The 19014-nt window shown below is 42.7% G+C and overlaps 1 protein-coding gene across 1 annotated transcript in view; it reads right to left on the reverse strand.

The window, feature by feature from the left end:
• Window positions 1-19014, reverse strand: part of CASR (calcium-sensing receptor) — a 41509-nt gene that overhangs the window by 14600 nt on the left and 7895 nt on the right. Inside the window, exons 2-3 of the mRNA XM_009893091.1 lie at window positions 17405-17711; window positions 13151-14032 (exon numbers count right to left, since the gene is read on the reverse strand). Coding sequence (XP_009891393.1) covers window positions 13151-14032; window positions 17405-17711 — 1189 coding nt within the window. The remainder of the gene's footprint in view (window positions 1-13150; window positions 14033-17404; window positions 17712-19014) is intronic.

Here is a 19014-nt window from a genome sequence, read left to right on the forward strand (position 1 = left end):
TGCTGCATTTGCTACTTTGGATTATCTTGTTCTGCCTGTTTTTTATGTAAGGTCAACTCTTAGGCTCTCCCAAAGCCAGCGCTGTCATCACAGTATCCACCACTTCCGAAACAGAGGACCTAGCAGGCACGAAGGTGCTGACCATAGCCCCCGGGGTCAGTAATACCTGTTTCCAGAAGCCTGAGGTGGGGGAAGATGAATTGCACCCAGCTCTTCTGCCCAAAGCATTCTTCTTGCCTTCAGGAGCTGAAGTCTCCTTCCCCTCCTATAAACTCTCCTCCTCTCCTGCTGCTCATTGTTCACTGACGGGGACAAGACGTAGTGCTGATGTTTTTTTTTTTAAAACCAAGATGCCAGGATATGCCAACACCATTAATCTCACCTTTTTCCAAAGGCCATTGAAAAGACAACAGAGTTCTTCAGCCAACGGAGGATGTGATTCATTACCATGCACCACTTGCGACACTCCACCTAAGCTGGCTGGTGTCTATTGGTTTTCTGCTCGGAAGGAGTGACTGCTAATACTGTTTATCCACCGTAACCCAGGTGGAGGAGTTGAAAGGGACCCAGGAACAGAGCTAGGGTTCTCACTGTAAATGCCTCACAACAAAACAGGATGTCTTTTTGTTACACACATCCAGCCCCATGCACAAGGAGTGCCTGCTCTGTAGTTGGGATACTGGGCACTTCACGCTAAAGTAATGAAGACCACTCATCACCTACTGTACAAGGACTGTACTGTACTCCAGGATTGAAACTGTAATGTTGGTAACAGTGCAGATGAGCGAAGGGAGATAAACTCTGGAAGAAGGGATGATGTCAAAGAGTTGAAGAGAGAGAACACTGACAGTCAGCCACAGATTCATTGACAATAGTGCAAAGGAATTCTGGCAGGATGGGGTGGACATCCCAGCTCTGGTGAAATGCTAGATCTGCCGGTGACTTGAAAAAAACAGGGTGAAAGAAAGAGTTCAGTTCAAGACTCAAGAATAGCTGTACAAAGGCTGAGAATAACATAATAATGTTCTTGAACGTTCAAAGTTGTTATGCTTTGATAAGAACTGGGTGACATCCTTGTAAAGCTAGGCAGGTCAATGGACAGCACAACTGAAGGCTAAATGTGTATGACAAGTACAATGTGCCATATGTTGTTACTAATAATTATGCTATTCATAATATTTATTGGAAATTGAATTAACTAAACACTCAAGACAAAGCCCAGTTCATTATTGTAGGCAGCTCAGCAAAAACACTGTGCATTATGCAGTTGAAAGAGCCAACGAAATATTAGGGTATGAAAGTTAGAAAGAAAATTACACTGAAAATATGATGCCAATATGTACAACAATAATACAGTTTTCCCTGGAAAATGCAGTCAGTTCTAGTCATTTGATCAGAAAAGAAGAATAAGATTAAAGTAAGAGAGGTCCAGAAGTGGTGATGGTAGCTCTTAGACAGCCAGTCTGACTTCCGTTTGAAGAGAAACGAAAGTGCAGGATTATTTATCTGTTTATGACACACACAGTGATTTGTGTGGAGAGTTGACATATTCTTACAGAGAACCCTGCAAAGCTGACTGACTTTATTCAGGTCTCTAGAGAAGTACAGGACATCAGGCTGCCATAACAAGATGTGCTCACTGGCATATTTTAACTGGTAATTGGTTTGGTTTCATTCTGCTTCCATCATGGATATGACGACATCCTCAGGCAGTGGAGACATGGATCTCTCCCCCTCTTATTGACCGGTGTCCTCTGCTCGAGGAGGGGCAGCAGTGGTGCTGACATGGGCACCCATGCATACATTTTGCTTTTTCTTTGCGAGAGAGAAGCAGGCCCTCCAACAGAAACTTGCAGAAATTGGGAGAGGAAGGAATTCAGATGGACTGTGTTGGGAACACACCTCACTTGCTGCTCAGTGGAAGGTGCTTGGTGCTTCCTTTGGTGAGCGCTCAGTCTGCTTGGGAACCGATGAAGCCTAGAGTCTCCTATGACAAGGACCACTTGGACTGCCTGTAACTGGGCTAGATAGGTTAGCTTACGTGGTTTTCTAGTCAGCAACCAAGGGACACTGCTTTACTGATTCAAAACTGCAGCAGCTTTGACGCCTTCTTAACAGTGAAAGGTGACAGAAGTAACAAATTAATAGCTGCTACAACAGTAGGAGCAAGTCACTTAAACCAAAAATGTCAAAGGCAAAATAGGACTTGATATAAAATAGGACTAATCTGATTTAAAATGGGATAATCTGATTTGGGGTCAGATTAACTACAGTACTATGTCTACAAGGATGTCCAGAAAGAACTCAAAACCACAGGCCTAGTGGATTCCACAACAGAGGCTGCACAAGTCGGGTCTGACTGAGATACTTTAGAAAATCCCATTCGGTATTTACTGATGTTTGCAGATGCCTGAATGCCATTACAGAACTGGGTCTAAAATGCTTCAGAAAGACCTGTCTGCTGAGTCACAGAGGTTCCCAAAAGAATCAAGAAATGATCTTGCAGTATTTTGCCATTGCATGGCTGGGTTTCCAGACTGATTTAATTATCATTTAGGAGGTCACAGGACACAGTAAGGATGCGACCAGAATATTTTGTTTCCTGAAGGTCCTCCAGAGCAGCACACCTGCTGTTCTAAGTGCACTTCTCTATAGAATGCAAGTCCTGAGCTCGTACTGCTTAATGCAAAGCCTGATCGCTATAACCACATCGCTTAAGCATGCTATGATACAGGATAATCATATTGCTAAGTGTGGCATGAGTGGAAAGCATAGCAAGAAAGTTTTCATGTGCTTGGTCTTGGCTGGGATCCACGTGATACATGAGGAAGTAAACAGAATGGGAATATCCTCTGTGTATATCTCAACTACAGGATTTTCTGAAACCAGAGACTTACATAGGAAAACATCATATGAAATACAGTGAACTGAAATTCAGTGCAAATATGTTTTTTAAAGTCAAACCTAAAAGTGTGACCTTCAAGTCACAGTTCCATTTTAATTGTAGTTACTCTTTAAGTGGGAAAATGAAGAAACACTTAATTTTGAGTCTGTCAAAATGCTTGTTTGGACAGTGTTGTTTCAATTAACTGCAATTAGTGAGTTTGACTGACTCCAGAGAGAAGAGAAGTGACAAAAGAGTTTTTTTCTCCAACATTTTCTCCTTTCTCTGTTTTAAATTAAGATCCAGCTGTATGGTGGTACCCCTATATATTTGTATGGCCCAAAGCATGATATTGTGCTGTCAGTTCCTTAGAGCTGAAAATCCTTCCTACAAGTAACTTCAGGAGATAAGGTGTCTGGAGTAGCCTTGGTCCCAGTTCAGTTCCATCCCGAACAGACTTCATCTGATCTACTGACTGTAGTAGACTTCTTCTGGACAAAAATGGCTGGAGTGACAGCATCTGTCCCCTCCTTGCAAATACTGAGAGCATTAATGCAGTTCCTAGTAATCAGGACAAAAATCATGGTTGTGAAATGAAAAATAATGTCTGTGGAGAATCCCTAGTCATGGAATATAATGCTATACAAAATCAAGCAGGCTTCTGACTAGTCTTGGCCCCAGTGATGTAGAAGCGTAGGCCAGTGAGGACAGAGTTCTCTGCACCCAACAGAATGGAGAGAATCCATCAACAAGCCAGAGGAAAGGACTGAATGACTGTACCCCATTATCTGTTCAGAAACTTTGGCTGTGTTCATTAAAATAAAAGCTCATTAATTAAGGGGTAATGATGCGTTGCTATCCTCATTATACAAATAAAGCTCAAACAGCAATATTTATTATGGCGTGCTCTAAAAGCACTAATCCAACACAGACCATTCAAACAAGGCTTCGAAATACAAGTAGTATAGTAACACAAAGTAGAACATAGAAAAACCTGGAGAACAAAGTGGAAAAAATCACCAGGCAACATATTAAGAAATTTCTTGAACATATTAAAATTGAAAGGTGTTGTGTATGCCAGATCATCATGACATATGGCTGTAAGAGACAGCTAAAGAGGATGGAAAGCTAAAGAGACAGGTAAGGAGGAGCAGGAAAGCTAAATGAATGATATGTTATTGCCCTTGCTATCAGTAAAAAAAAACCCTGGACATTCTTATCCCAAGGGCACTTGTGTTGGAGCCATAATGTGACATTAACGGAGGTAAAAGGTCCTTAAAAAGAGATTAGAGAAGAGCCCGAGCAATTTAAAGTGGATCTAAAAGGCTGACAGAACCAGACAGTTCATCACAGCACTCCACATGTAATAAAAAGAGCGCTAATACAGTAGGTTTAAGATATATGCATAAAAATGCCACTGGCTTTGAATGACAAAGTCAATATGCTGTCTAATATGATTCCACAGCAATCCCAATCCACCTTTCTCGTACACGTGCCCATGTAACACAGTCCCAACAGCGTGCCTGAAGTTTCCCCCCGTGTCAGGCCGTGCAGGGCATGAATCCAAGCTAATGCCTCTTCCAGAGACTTGTAGTTTTGCTCAGTGGGCCGCAACAGTTGCCGAGCAATGAGAGTATCATAAAAGGCAGAGGGATGTCCTCTGTAACCAAAGGCTGGCTAGCCTGACATCAATCCCAGGTAAAAGAACGGGAAAACAAGAGATTTGGGTTGAGGATCAATTAATACAAAATGACAGGACAGAAGCATAATTGCTGCCAGTCTATAAGGCTTTGAAGAATAGAGAACTCGTTAAATCCAAGTTTGGTTGGCAAACACACCCTTTTGGAAGTGAAATATCTGAGCTCTACATTTAATATAAAGCATCTATTGATGGATCAAGAATTGCCCAACTGATTTGTAAAAACAGGTATCTGTTAACATTGACAGATCATCAGTTCATGGGGAACTTCTCCAGTCGCGGTAAACAACTCACTGTGATCCAATACGTTCATCAATACTTTGGCAGCAAGTATAAAAGCACTGTTGGGAAAATTTGCAGAAAATGCATGGATTAACATAATGGTAAATAATAATCAAGACAAAATATTTCCCCCAGATTGCTTTCAAACATCTGTGTTTAATACAGTGAAATTCAGACGTATGCATAAAGGCATAAGAAATTCAAGCCATGGGCACAGAAGGGGTACCACATCCGGCCAAGTTTTACTGGCAACTTAATGCGACATTTCCATTGCATGCTGTGGCAAGGAAGGCTAATGTAACTCGTGCACGTATAAATGAGGAAGTAATAAGTGTATGCAAATGTGGGGGATTTTTTTCAGTGTCTGGCTGTGCTGAGGCTGTTAAAGCAATACTGAATATATGCCAAAAAGAAGGACAAGATACCGAAATAAAGCAGAAAACAACTTATGACTAAAACCCCACTCTGTTTAAATTATCACGATAAGACTGAAGAATAATTTGATCAATGTGCATAAATACCATATGGAGAAAAATTATGAGTACTTCATCTGGACTTTTAAATGTAATAGAGCAAGGCCAAGTAAGGACCAATGAAACTAAAGGTCAGTCAAATCCCAAGTAGAAATAAGACACGGTCTGTGACAAGAGATGTGACCTGCCGTGGATCATACTAATAAAAAAAAGGTCTGATAGTCAGCATATCGTTGGAGAAAATAAATCTTGCTAAACACAAGTTTGACTGGCAAACACAGCTCTTCAGAAGTGAAATACCTAGACTTTACATCCAATGTGAAGCATCCCTTAACTGCACCAAGATTACTTTCCTGAACCTGGCATAAATTTGCATAATTTATTTTACAAAGGATTTCAAACTGCGGGATCATTTGGAAAGTGACTCTATTTGAACATTTTTTAGGTTCCTATTAAGGTTTTGTGGAGAGAGATGGTCAGACAAAGGCAATGGTATAGGTACGGTGAGAGCTAACCGTCAGTGCTGTTAGATGGTACTTTGTACTGTACTTCGTATGCTGCTGTCTTTACCTACAGCTACGATATGAAAGAACCATCATGGCCACCTAGTCTAGACTTAATACCATAATTGCTTTGTTTTTCACTTGGAATGAGTATAATATGGAGAAATCTGTTGGGTACAATGTCCCAGGGTGCTGTGTGTACTGACAGTGAAGGATCCATTGGCAGAAATCCTGAGTGAGTAACAATATTTTAATGCTCTTGGGAGGCTGTCATACTGCACAACAACTGTTATGGTGAAGTATCTAAAAGCTTAAGATAGGTCTCTTTTTATTAATTTAAGTCTAAATTTAATAATAAAAAATGCATAATTAATTGTCCACTTATAAAAGCTAATAATAGAGCCAATGGTTATCCTACAAGCTCAGTGTTTTCAAGTATCATAATTCACATATAATGTCTTGCACAATCAAAATCTGATCGAAATGTCGTTTCTGGAAGGTGTTTAATGCCATCTCTACCCAGCTCTGCAGAGAACAAATCTGTATATGGGTCTCCCTGCACCCATTTGCTGTCACATTTGTCTAACAGCCCTTTATGGATCAGTCTCTTCAAATTCCCAACGAGGTCTGAAATTGCATCCTGCACAGAACACTGCTGATATTGATTTGAAGAACTGTGCCTTTCTCTAGGCCAGGAGGAAGTCATAGCTTTTGATTGTAAATTCTTTCCTATTTAGAACTCTATGATGAATTACCTCAATGCTTAGGTAAGCTGCCTCTCTCTGTTAGAATGAGAACCAACTGATACTGCATGCCTGGAATCATTTCTTTTAACAAAATAATGGTCATTCATCAAACCTGAGTTCAAATAATCTATTCGAGAACTACTATCCATTTAGGAAAGAGTCCTAAAGCTTCCTATAGTCACACTGAGTTGACTGAACTCATGCAACCGTTTCGGACATTTAGAATGGGCATCTGTGGCACGCACAGTCATAGGTCCCATTAATGGTCAACTAAAGTCCCAGTGGATTCACTGTTACCCTGTTTGGGCACATGTTCCACTTGGCTACTAGCTTAAAACTGTTTTTTCCATTTCGTTTATCAATGTAAGTCTTGGCCAACAAAGAAATGTCATGTCAAGGCTTTGATTTCTACAGTTTCTAAATAACCCTCATGTAATTCCTCCTAGAGACACAAGTCCTTTCTGAGTAAAGTACTGCTTATGCTCCAGGGGGGAGATCAGTCTCTTAATTCTACAAGGAAAAAAGGCCCTTTATATGCTATAAAAGGTAATTTGTTCTTCTTCCTCCAAACTTCACCCACTGTGTGGAGCAACACCAGTCCTTCATAGTGCATGAAAGTTCACTTTGGGGATAAGACTATGTGGCTGGTTAGTAAAGCATCTGTGAAGATGGCTGACCACCCAGAAAGAAAAGAAATAACAAACTATGCTATAATTACCACGCCTTTGAAGTTAGCTTCAACTCTACCTTGGGATAAATGGAAATCAGCCAAGTCAGAGGAATGATTACAGTACGAAACTGAATTTTTGATAAGTCCATTTGTTTCCTCACCTCACTTTCTGAGTGCCTTTAGGGGGCTCTAAAGGTGCCCTTTGTCACCAGCTCCATTTGTGAATAGCATCGGGAAAGGTCCGATGAAATTTTACATCCTTTTGTGCAGCTTTATCCTAGATGAAAATTTACATCCTTTTGTGCAACAAAGACATGCTGTGTCTTAGTAAAAGATACTGATGTCTTGGTAATTCAAGTGGTAATTATTGTCTTAAGACGATACAGACAGAGACGTTATATGAACATCTCATGGAGCCTTCCCTAAAATTCCCAGGTCCAATATAGGCTGAAAAACTGACTTCTTTTCCCCAAGTGACAAAGGTACAAATGAGCTTCATAAATATTAGGAAACACTTCTTTTCAAATACAGTTTTTGTTGTAATGAAGCAGATAAGTGACTATATTAAAAATTACTTTTATGAAAAACTCAACACTTTGCGGGTGGGCAGGAATACTGCATTTTTGGTTATCAGGCAGTGTGTACTACCCCGATTCGGAAGAATCTCAGCCATTTTTTACCAAGTAATTAACAACCACAACTCCTTACTTCACAACATAGAGGTTGTGTATTTGCTGCATGCAGTTCATTCACCCTTCTTCTAGCAACCCTGTTGGGCTAATGGTTTCCTGGTGCATTTTCTACTGGTGTTGTTACAGGCCTGACCCCCCCTTTAGTAAGGTTCAGTTAAGTCTTTCTCCTTTTAGTTGCAGAGACATCTAAATAATACTCCATTTATTGTCTGCTTAGTTGCAGACCTCACAAATGATGTTCTCAGCTGACGGCAAGTTGTTATCTCCAAACTAATGAATAAGTGATCATCTGTTATTGCCCTTGCGGCGAAATCACTGTGTTTGCTCTATTGACCCACACATTTCTGTGTGTGGCTCAAATTGTCAGCCTCTCAATTCGGTCTCCCACAACAAAGGCACACTGGTGAAATGCTTGCTTTCTGTTCATAACAAATACATCTCCACTGCATTTGTAATGCAGACTAGGTGAGGTTTTGCAGTTGCCTGATATTCATCAGCTTCCCCTGTCTTCATTGCAGTTCTTCCCAAATGACTAATTTTCACACCAGCCTCAATACCTGTTCTGATACTGTTTCATTCTCTATACCACAAAGCAGCTGTTTTCCATACACCACTTTAATTGTTCAGACAGGCCTATATAGTTCAACAGACACAAAACTGATAAGATAAGCCCTTAGGCTCAAAGGTCTGAGAGACGTATGTCATCTAAGGCATCATTCACTTCTTTAAAGCCTTGCAGAATCAATTTCCAGCCAGCCAGACATACCTAAATGTAAAGTTGAAGAAGGCACCAATCCATTTTTACCTCTTGATAACGTGTATCACCAGCACAGAGGAAGGAAGCGTTGGCTGGTAGGTGCGCAGGTGTAATAAAAGACTTTAGATGTTGCTAGGTGAAGCCAATTTGTATTTCCTTTTATTTTGTGAACAGCATATAGCAGCTTTTCACTGAGTCTGAGGTCAATCAGATTTCTAGGCATAGAACAATTTACACGAGCATGTCTTTAACCTGCTAATCATGAGGACAGCACATTTTTCAGCCTGCGCAGCATGCTTTGCCTTGGTGCCTAGAAGAGCTATCAATTTTCGTTCATGAACCTGCCAAAGTTCACAGCTTCCAGTGTAACCACAACCTGCATATAGTCTGGGAGTCCACCTAAGGATGCTGTGCTCCGTGACCCTGTGACTGCGCACCTTTGCCTTCTCAAATCCATGGGAGATTATCTTCCCCATTTAATTGCAATGCTTTTACTGTGAGACAGAGAGAGGCCCATCAGCTGCTGGTTGGCAATCATCAAGAAGCCAAATGAATGGGCAGAAACACAGAGTGAGGTAAAGACAGGTTTTTCCTCTTCTCACAGAGAAAGAACATGAAGTAATAAATATTTGCTCTGAAGGACAGATTAGGATCCCTTACTAGTTTTCCTCTTTTTTTTTGCAGGACCACCCAGTGTTTGAAATGAGAGAGACACCAGCAAGGCTCCTGTAAATGCCCCAAAGGGTTATAAATCTTTGCCAGGAGGAGAACAGAAAAAAGAACAGATGGGCTTGCTGCTAGAAGTGACCATGGGAATAGCCACATGAGCAGACACCAAGAAAATAAAAGAACTTGAGGGACCTGAGAAATCTTATCAAGGGAGATACTAAGAAAAAAGGGCTTCACAAGCAGACTGTTTGAGCTGTTAAGTAGAAACAGGCTAAAGATGCAGGGAATTTTGGCAAAGAGGCAGCATAAGTACAGGAGTCCTGAGCCCATGCCCCACCTCTTGCCATATCTTCCACTGCTATTCCATAGCTTATGGGAGAGCCTGTATGTGGGGGAGGCCAGCCCATGAACCAGAGCAACACAGCCTTACCAATTACAGTCTCCTAAAAAAAAATCACAGCCCACCAGTGAAAGAAAATGGGCTTCTCATAATCAGAGGTGATGGAACCCTTTAAGAGGATTCTTTCTGTTGTGCTATTTGCAGTCACGCACTTTAATCTTTAGTGCTTTGTGTAAAATTTTGCCATTACCAAATGCGACAGAAATTGTTTAGGCATTTTGTTCTGGATTGCCCTGCACCTTTTTGTCACCTGAACAAAAGACTGCAAAAAGAAGTAATTAATCTGATCTTGACCAATATCATGCAGGATGCAAGAATGGCACGTGCAGAGAATACTCTCTGCTCTTTGCAGGTGTCTTGCAAAGGTGTGCAACTGGATTATCTTCTGCCTTTCAGCAGGGTAGGTTCTCAACACGTGACAGCTGCAGGCATATACATTGCTCAGAAAATGGGCAGCACAGACATCCTGCCAAAGCCTGTAATTTTCTGTAGAGCATGGAAAAGCCAGTTTTCCCATTTTCAGACAGAAGGCTCCGAAGGCCACAGGCAGCTCCATGGCATGGAGAGAGAGGCACAGCTCCTGCCTGGAAGATGCTCTGCCTGCTCACCAGCTCTGCCTGCGCCCGCAATCTCTGCACATGCTGCAGCAGCCTGCGAGCTTGAGCTGACCAGTCTCATCGCTGGTGGAGGTGCCCACGGCCAGCATCAGAGGCACTGGTAAAACAAAAGGAAGCAAGACGGGGTTTACGGACAGGGTCTGTCACAGACCACTGGCTCGAGTGGAGAAAATGAGTAAGCTGCTTCTTAAACAAGTAGCTAGAAGTAAGTAGAGAAGGAATTTGTTAGTATTTGATATTTTAGCATGTGAGACACAGAAAAATCACGTGCTCCCCATGCTGAAGCATGCTTAGAGCTTTCTTAAATAATAGATGGTAAGTTCTTAATAGAAGAATTGCACCCAATTGAACCAACTCACAGTAGTTCTGTGCTAGGCTTCCTGCTGTCCAGTTCAAATGAATTGATCACTGAGGTAAAAATGTTATTTTTATATACAGACCCACACAAGCACCCTCCACAAAGTTTTATATTCCGAATACATAAAATTAACAATTAGCAGAGAACGAATAAATAATACATGTTAATGGGTAATGCCGTTGAAAGGCAAAAAAATTAAATGGTACACAATTAAATTGTGGAACACACTATTTATCCTCCGCAGCTACTGACCCCTCTGGCAAGGGCTGCTCTGGACAGGAGCTCAGGCTAATGGAGACACGAGTTCACCAGGTTCATCTTATCTATCCCACACACCACCTGGTCAATGATTGCAGACACTATTAGCGGCTGCTGCCTCCAGTCTCAGGCGTGGAGGCTTCCTAAGACCATCCCTGCTCTCTCAGGTTGCTTCCTGTCAAGAAATCCTTGAGCTAATTTTGAGAAGAGGGAGCAGGCGCTGACCACCGGCAGAAACACCGCTGAAAATGAGACTGACTTTAACAGAAATGTTTTCTTCTGTCTGGTTGTCAGAAAACCGCTCTCTGGAGATGCTGGAGGATGCACGTTTGTGAGGTGAACCCATTACCCCCACGGCAGAGGAAAGCTTCCCGAGGGTAATGAGCCGCAATGCCTGATATGAAGTGGGTATGCACACATACGCGGCATTTACCTGCTATTCATGTGTTTGATTTTGAAATGAAGTGAAAAAATGCACAAATATCAAATGTGCTTGACAGCCAACACCACATAATGGTGGTCAGTTCAAATACAGCCTGTTTCTTTGTAGCACCTGCTATTCCTACCCAGTCATGTTAGCCCCCACATACTCTTTCTTGATGCTGATTCCCTCCTTTAAGGCAAGTATGCATACCCCAAAGGCTGGATCGGCAGGATGCTTTACATTTTGATACAGCCATCCTTCAGCACCAGACAGAAATGAGAGGACACTCTTCCCGATTGCGGAATCCTCAACAAACACCACATTATTTCAGTTAGCTATGGTATGAATATCCTGCTTTACTTTCCAAGTTGACAAGGCATAAGGGAAGGAATTAAAAACATATTTATTCTGGATCATTTTTACCAAGCATGAAAGCTAAATCTGTCTGTGACTTGCCCACTTCTGCCAGTGTGCTTCCGAAAAGCAGACTAGCTTTGAAAGACAGAAACCTCAGAGAGCACCAGCAATCACAGGATTCCCCCAAACCAGCCTGCACTCATCAACTCCGAGTAAAGTGGTTTTGGTAAACCCAAATCAGGTACCTAAAGCAAGGCAGGTTTCCCGTAAATGCCAAGACAAAGCCTTTTACTTTGATCTGACTGATGTTTTTGAGTTGACTAAGACTAGACAGGAACCAAACTGCAGTTCCCACATGCAAATGCTGATCCAACATCTGCAAAGTTTGTGGCACAGATAGCCTTCATCTTGGTTAGGCTATTCTGAATAGAGGAAATTACACATGCAAACAGAGATGTGATCCTCCTTATATTCATCTGTGTTCTTCTGATTTCAGATATGTTTGGGTCCAAGAATTCTGTGATGACCAGAACGGGGCAAACAAAATTTGCTCCGTATTTGGTATACCTTCATTTGATAACCTCACAAGCTAATTCTGTTATTCAAGAATGCAGTAGATATTAAAAACCCATACTGAATACCACATCGGATAGCACAATCACACATATCATAAGGTATAGAGTATTCATAAAAGATCAGAAGACAAAATGCCAGAATACCATCCATATGCCTGTGGGCAGAGTGCATCAAATGAATGGGTAAACGTGACTAAGTAGTTAGTATCATTTTATCAGTTCACAAATATCACGGCCAAATCAAAGCAGCTATCTATTATTTGTCCAATAGCCACATGTTATTTTCCTTCATTACTCAACCTGCTTTAGTTTGATCCTATATAAGCTTAAAACTTTGGGAAAAAAATACGGCCTGTATGGAAAGTTGCTGTGGGATTGCAAAAGACATAGAGCTTGCCAAAGAAAATGAACTCTAAAAACTGTTTTCCTTGTTTATGTGCTCTCTCCAGGCCCTCTTGTTTATGTAAGGGTTCAATATATGATCAAGTTACCTTGCGTCAGCCAGGCTGTGGTAATTGTCTGTGTGTGCACTTTTGGCCTGTAGTGAATGCAAGAAAATTTAACTTCGCTTAAGCCCCTTTCACTGCAGGCAAACCTAACACAATTTACGTTACATTCCCTGTGGGGTGGGAGCGTGCACCAAACTTGCACACAGTGATATTCTACGTCCCAGGAGCCTGACGCTGTGTCTGAGATCCAGGGTTGTGAAAGGTACCCTAAGAGCTCCAGGACAGCTTGTCTTTCTTCTGCAAGTATATTGCACCGGCACACAAATGAGGGACTTACCTGCCATGCCTCAACCTTCTTAATGTCTGCACAGGATCCATTAGTGAAGAGTCCTTTCCCAGGGGTACAGGTATATATATCCTGCAAGGCGTGGGCAATAGAATATACTGCCAAATATACATTATAGGATATCCGCAAGTGCGTGTAGTCCATGTATGGTGTCTCCACACTAGTGATGTTCTCATCCCCTGTGCACGGAGGTCGGAAGGCAGCCGTTCCATTTCCAACTCCCAGTCCCTCTTCATGGCCCTTGTGGAAGGAAGTTGAAGCTGGAGAATTTTTGGACCCATCAGGAAGATAGCAGTTGAACGTCTCCTCCCAAAACTCCTTGGCAAAGCCATTGTTGGTGGACTTCTTGGGATGCACCTTCTGCAGGAACTCACGAAAGCCTGGGATCTGTCCTGCCTTCAGCGCAAACCCAATGGTGCTGCCGATGACGCGGAAGAACTCTGGCATGGCTATCAGGGAAGAGCTGGCCCAGGCCTCACTCGCCAGCCAGATCTTACCGGTGATGTTTCGCCTGACAATCTCTTTGATGAGGGGCTCCAGGTCTGGGCCACTGGAGAAAACAACGATCACCCTTGCTGTGGAGTTCTGGATGACCTCCACCACCTGCTGGATCTCCTCTTCATCTGAGTACTGTGAGATGAGCTCGCTAAAATCAATGCAGATGTCTCTCTCCTCCGCCTCCTCCCGAAACTTTTCAATTCCTGGCCGGCCATAGTCATCGTCGGCTGCAATTGTTCCCACCCAGTTCCAGCGAAAGTACTCGATGATGTCTGCCATTGCTGTGGCCTGATGCTCATCATTGGGGATTGTGCGGAGGAAGGACTTGAACTGGTTCTTATTGCTCAAGAGACGACTGGATGAGGCATAGCTGACCTGTAAGAACACAGTGAACAAGCAAAACACACCATAAAGTGAACTGCCTGGGAATAAATTGCCTACGTTTATATAGCGTCACTGTCAACCTGTGTAACCTCGAATGGGATGAAGAGAGAGCTGAGCACCACACTGGAAGCCACGAACTTTTAGCTTGTGGTTGCACATGATCCATTCTGAGAGTCCGTATGTTCTTGTAGCTGTGACTGTCTTACAGAGGCACACGAACAGGAAAAGCTGCTTGGACCCAAGAGACTGGAACAAGCTCATGTCCACCTGTAAGGTTAAGGATCTGAGGGAGAGAGATACTGATACTAGCTTGGGGGAATGGCAAAGAGGCGAGCCTGCACGGGTGGCCTACATGCACCTCACTGCACTTCCTGCCAAATCCAGAAACAAGAATGTATCTTTTAGATAAACGAGGGCAATGAACATAATTCAGACAAAATGCAGACTTCCTCTGTCCTGAACCAGCCATGAGAGAGCAGGCTGGTATTGCCATCTCGGACCTACTCTGAAGAGCAATGTCTGTCTCTCCTTGTCTCTCACATCTGTCTCCATCCTTAGGCTCCATCAGGCATCATATGCATGTTATATACAATCCTGCCAGCCGAAGTAAGAAGAATGTGATGTATGTCAGTTGCCTTGACCTTGCGGAGTGTTAAGGTAATGCTGGTCAATACTACCTTAGCAGTATTTCCTCATTGCTGGCCAGAATCGGCAAAGAAGCCAGTAGGCATTCCACGCTCCACGAACCACCGTATTTTACAGTTAAAATGGGATTTTATTTCCTTTTCTAAAACCATCAAGAAATATTTTTTTCTTAATCAGAACAAGTGCCATATGCTCTTAAGATATAATTTGGATTTTCTACAAGTAGGGAGAAAACCATAAAACCTAGAAGAGAATACTTTAAAGATCTGGAGAAGTTTTAAAACTCACTGATCTTTTCATTCTGAGATTGGTATCTGAACTCTTTAGCACTCTCACTTTGAAAAAGTCTTCTATAAACAGTTCATTTTGTACAAAGTGGAAATTTACAGAGAAACTTATCTCATCCTTAAACGCTGGCATTTAATGTTTCTGCAAGAAGAAAGAAAAGGAGGTTTCCTAGTGCAGTTTCAAGGGCCATAGGAGGAAATCCTCCTTTCACAGAGCTATACTTTCCCCTGGACAGGGTCCTCCCCAGTGCTACTTTCATCTCCTAAAACCTAGTGCCAGGGGGTACAGGCAAGGTACCCCACTCCTGCATGTGCTGTAAGGGTACACTGAGGTGAGATACTGAGAAACAGAACTGGGGTCATAACATTTTCAGTTCCGACGTCAACGGAATGAGTAATGAGCCTTAAATTAATTGTAAAATATACCTCCAACTTGTACTGAAAGGCAGGGTCTATTAAGCATGGATTTGGTAATGGCCTTGTTATAAATGGCAGCGATAATGCATATTCTAATACTGCCCAACAACTCCCAGGTTAAAAGCTTGTTTTCAGTTGTCATACTTCAGCCACCTGACTGAGATCTCGTTCCAGAACTGAACCTCCTGACATCTACCCCTTTCAGCGACCTCTAGATAAGGCTACTGCCTCATAGCACAAACACCATTCCCTGTGCAAAGGGAAAGTCTGAGAACTGCAAACATCTCTTATGTTCAGTCCAACCCACCAACCCTTCTCAGCTGCCCTTGTTCACCTGGTAATGCGATGTGTAAATTAACAGTATAAAATATTATGTATCTATGTATACTTTATGTATATATAGAAACAATATAAAAAGCCATCATGGTGTTTATTACACACCACCTTCCAATTCTACTCTGGGCAATACCTAGATAGCATGTATTGGTCGTAGCTTAAATCATTCCTGCCCTGCTCAGAGACCAAATGTCCATTTTTTCAGACTCCTGTGAGAGTCAGACTGATGACAGTAAATAGGCAAGATATATTACTGTGCACCAGGCAGACAGGAATCCTTCCTTCTTCATTTGTGGTGCAGGTGGGAATTGGAGCCCTGGCTGAAATAAAGATATATCCTCTCAGGGCAGACTGAGAGTGCAGTGTGACACAATCTTGTTACAGGGACTGCTGTGAGCTCTGGCACATGTGTTCATTTTAGAGGAGGAATAGGAAACGTTAGGCTATATAAGGCAATACATAAATGGATAAGACCAAGTGCTTTTTTCCAAAGTTGTCCTCAATGTGGAAATCTAAAATCAAGAGCAACAACATTAAGCTATAATATGCCAGCCTCATAGTCTTCTTAGGGTCTCAGAGCAACAAGTTCATTAAACAGAAGGATGGGACCATGGATACCGGCACTGACATAGAGTCAGCAGACAGCAAGAAGGATGCTGCAACACCAGGAGCTGGCACAACTACACGACCACACAGATGACCCCAGGGCAAGGAGGGGGAGTATCCACACACTCTCACAAACCCTGTTTTGGAGGCTTTAGGGCAAAAGAAAAGCCAGTCAGCCCACAAGAAACCTGCACAGCACCTGATCAGCAGAAGCAACAACTCTACAGATCCCCTACTTGAATGATGAGAGATACTGAGAGACCTAAGAGCAACTGGCAATGACTGAGGTCCACCTTAAGTGGGCTCTGTGGGAGTTGGGCATGACTAGACAGTGACCATGGTGAAGTAACATCACAACTAAACTGCCAAGGCTGGCAACTGCCAATGACTGACATAAATGACTCATGTTCACAGACTAAACCACTCTAGAGGACTCTAGCCCTCCTAGACTAAGTTGCTGTTGGCTGAATGTTGTGATTGGCTGCTTGGTAAGCTTTGTGTTTGGGGATTGCAAATTGCTAGCAAGACATATTTCTACCATCAGAAAACCTCTACATTTTGTATTGTTTCTCTCCTTGAGGTTCTACTGGAAATGGCAAAGATTAAACAAGCCACAGAGACTGAACTCCTCTTGAGATCTTCCTGTGTGCAGTTAGGACACATTGGCAGAGAGTGGGACAGAGAAGCTGCCACGGCCACTGCACATACCTCTACTGGCCCACATACATTTCTGGCAAATGTAAGCCTGAAGACTTGTATCTCTGACTAAAAAAAATACTTGGTTTGATTTGACATAATAAGTTTGGAGGGAAGTAGACTGCTTTCTTTTATATAAACTGTTGTCCCACTTTAAAAGCCAGTGCTTCTCATTGTCCTGTTGCCCCTCAGCCCTCCAAGGATGTATTCGTACAGCTAAGGCCACTGCATTTCTAAACCTTCCTTTGTTTGAAACAGAGATGGAGTGCATAAGGCAGCAGTGCAGTTCCCTGTCCTGGTTCTACAACGTACTTAAAGATCCCCTCCAAACAGCAATACCCGAAGCTGTACCAAAAGAAAAGAAGTGAAAGCATACCTGAGGTATGTAAAAGAGTCCCAGCAGATTGGCCACGGCGGTAGAGATGCCAGACCCAGTTGCTCCCACGACTGCAATGGTGGAAGGGATATGTTCTGAGCAGTTGCAGAATTCATCCAGGTTCAAGGAGTCGATCTTGTTCTGGGCCACAAAACTCAGTGTGGCCTCGAGGGCTTTAGAGACTGTATTGCAAGTGTCAAATATCCTGTATCCTAGTGTCATGTTGGGAAGGAGAGTTGGGCTACTGTTTATTTCTTCTATGGCAAAGATCATAGCCTGGAGCCAGCGGAAGCCTCGGAAATTATACCTGGGGGAGCAAAAATAAACATAAAATAGAGTGAGAAGGAGGGAAACAGAGGAGAGGAGACCAGGACTGAGACAAAAACAGAGTGAAGAATTCCAGATAGAAAAGACAAAAGCAACTTATGCAATTTCTTGCATCCTACTAAATTTGGAAAGTTTTGCTTTTGTGTTCAGTGGTTACAGAAGAGGCATGTATATGCTACAAGGTTTTGTTCTGGTTTTCAGCTCTTCAATGTGGGAGCTCACTTCAGAGGTTCTGAGGATAAGATGAACTTTTCTAAGTCCGCTAAAGTCTGGGAAAGTGTTGGCTCTGGCCTGTGCCTTCTGCTCAGTACCCTAAACCTGGATCTTGTCATTCCTGAGCAAATGCTCTGACACAAAGCTACACCTACTCAGTTTCCTTCCCGGCTCCTCTGACATGTTTCTGAATGCAGATGGCAGTGTCTGCTAAGCCTCTGCTGAGCACGATGCTGCCAGGGACTTGGGCTCAGGGATATTCAGTGTGTCAGCTCCTCCTGGCTTTAGATGTCTCGATGCAAAGGTGCCTGGTAGCTCTGCTCAGGGAAATTTGGCCTCACATCACACACTTCACACTGTGAGAGAGGGCACAGTCAACCTGTTTATACCAAAGAACAGAGGCATGCTGTAATTGTAAATCCCCGCTTCCTAACTTGTTAATTAGATACTTCAGTGTTTTCATTAAAGGAAAAACTTTTCTCTCTATTATAGTGCTGTCATACATTTGCTTCAGGCACAAGCTCAGAAGATGCCATGAGAGCTGGCCTTTGAAATTGAAACAGTGTTTTCTGAAGCCTCCTCTGCTCTCTAAAATGGAGCAGCTGAGTTTTCTGACTCTCTCATAGTTGGGGATAGAGCTAACCCAGAGCTGGGGAGTGGTGGCAAGAGTGTGCTGCAGGACCTGGGAGTCCCTGTTTAGAGCATCGCCTGGACTGGCAGTGAAAGAAGCTGGTGTGGGATGAGTGACTACTTATCCAAAAAAGAGAGAAGCTTTTTTTTTTGTGGAAAGCAGCAGGAAGAAAGTTGCTTTGGTATGTTTTATTCTCAAGTTTTACCTACTGTAAACACCTACTGTGTTTTCTCCTGTAAAGCTGCAAAAGCAACCAGTTGTGTGCCTGAGAAGCTGCCATGTTTTAGAGTAATTCAGCTGGAATGACAGAATCTTTCATGAACTGAAACGTGCTTTTCCTTGTAATGCACTATATGGGTCAGGATAGAATCATAGAATGGTTTAGGTTGGAAGGGTCCTTGAAGATCACTGGGTTCAACCCCCCCCCGCCATAGGCAGG

This window comes from Charadrius vociferus, unplaced genomic scaffold (assembly GCF_000708025.1).
Source record: "Charadrius vociferus isolate BGI_N301 unplaced genomic scaffold, ASM70802v2 scaffold301, whole genome shotgun sequence".
Taxonomy (NCBI): Eukaryota; Metazoa; Chordata; class Aves; order Charadriiformes; family Charadriidae; genus Charadrius; species Charadrius vociferus.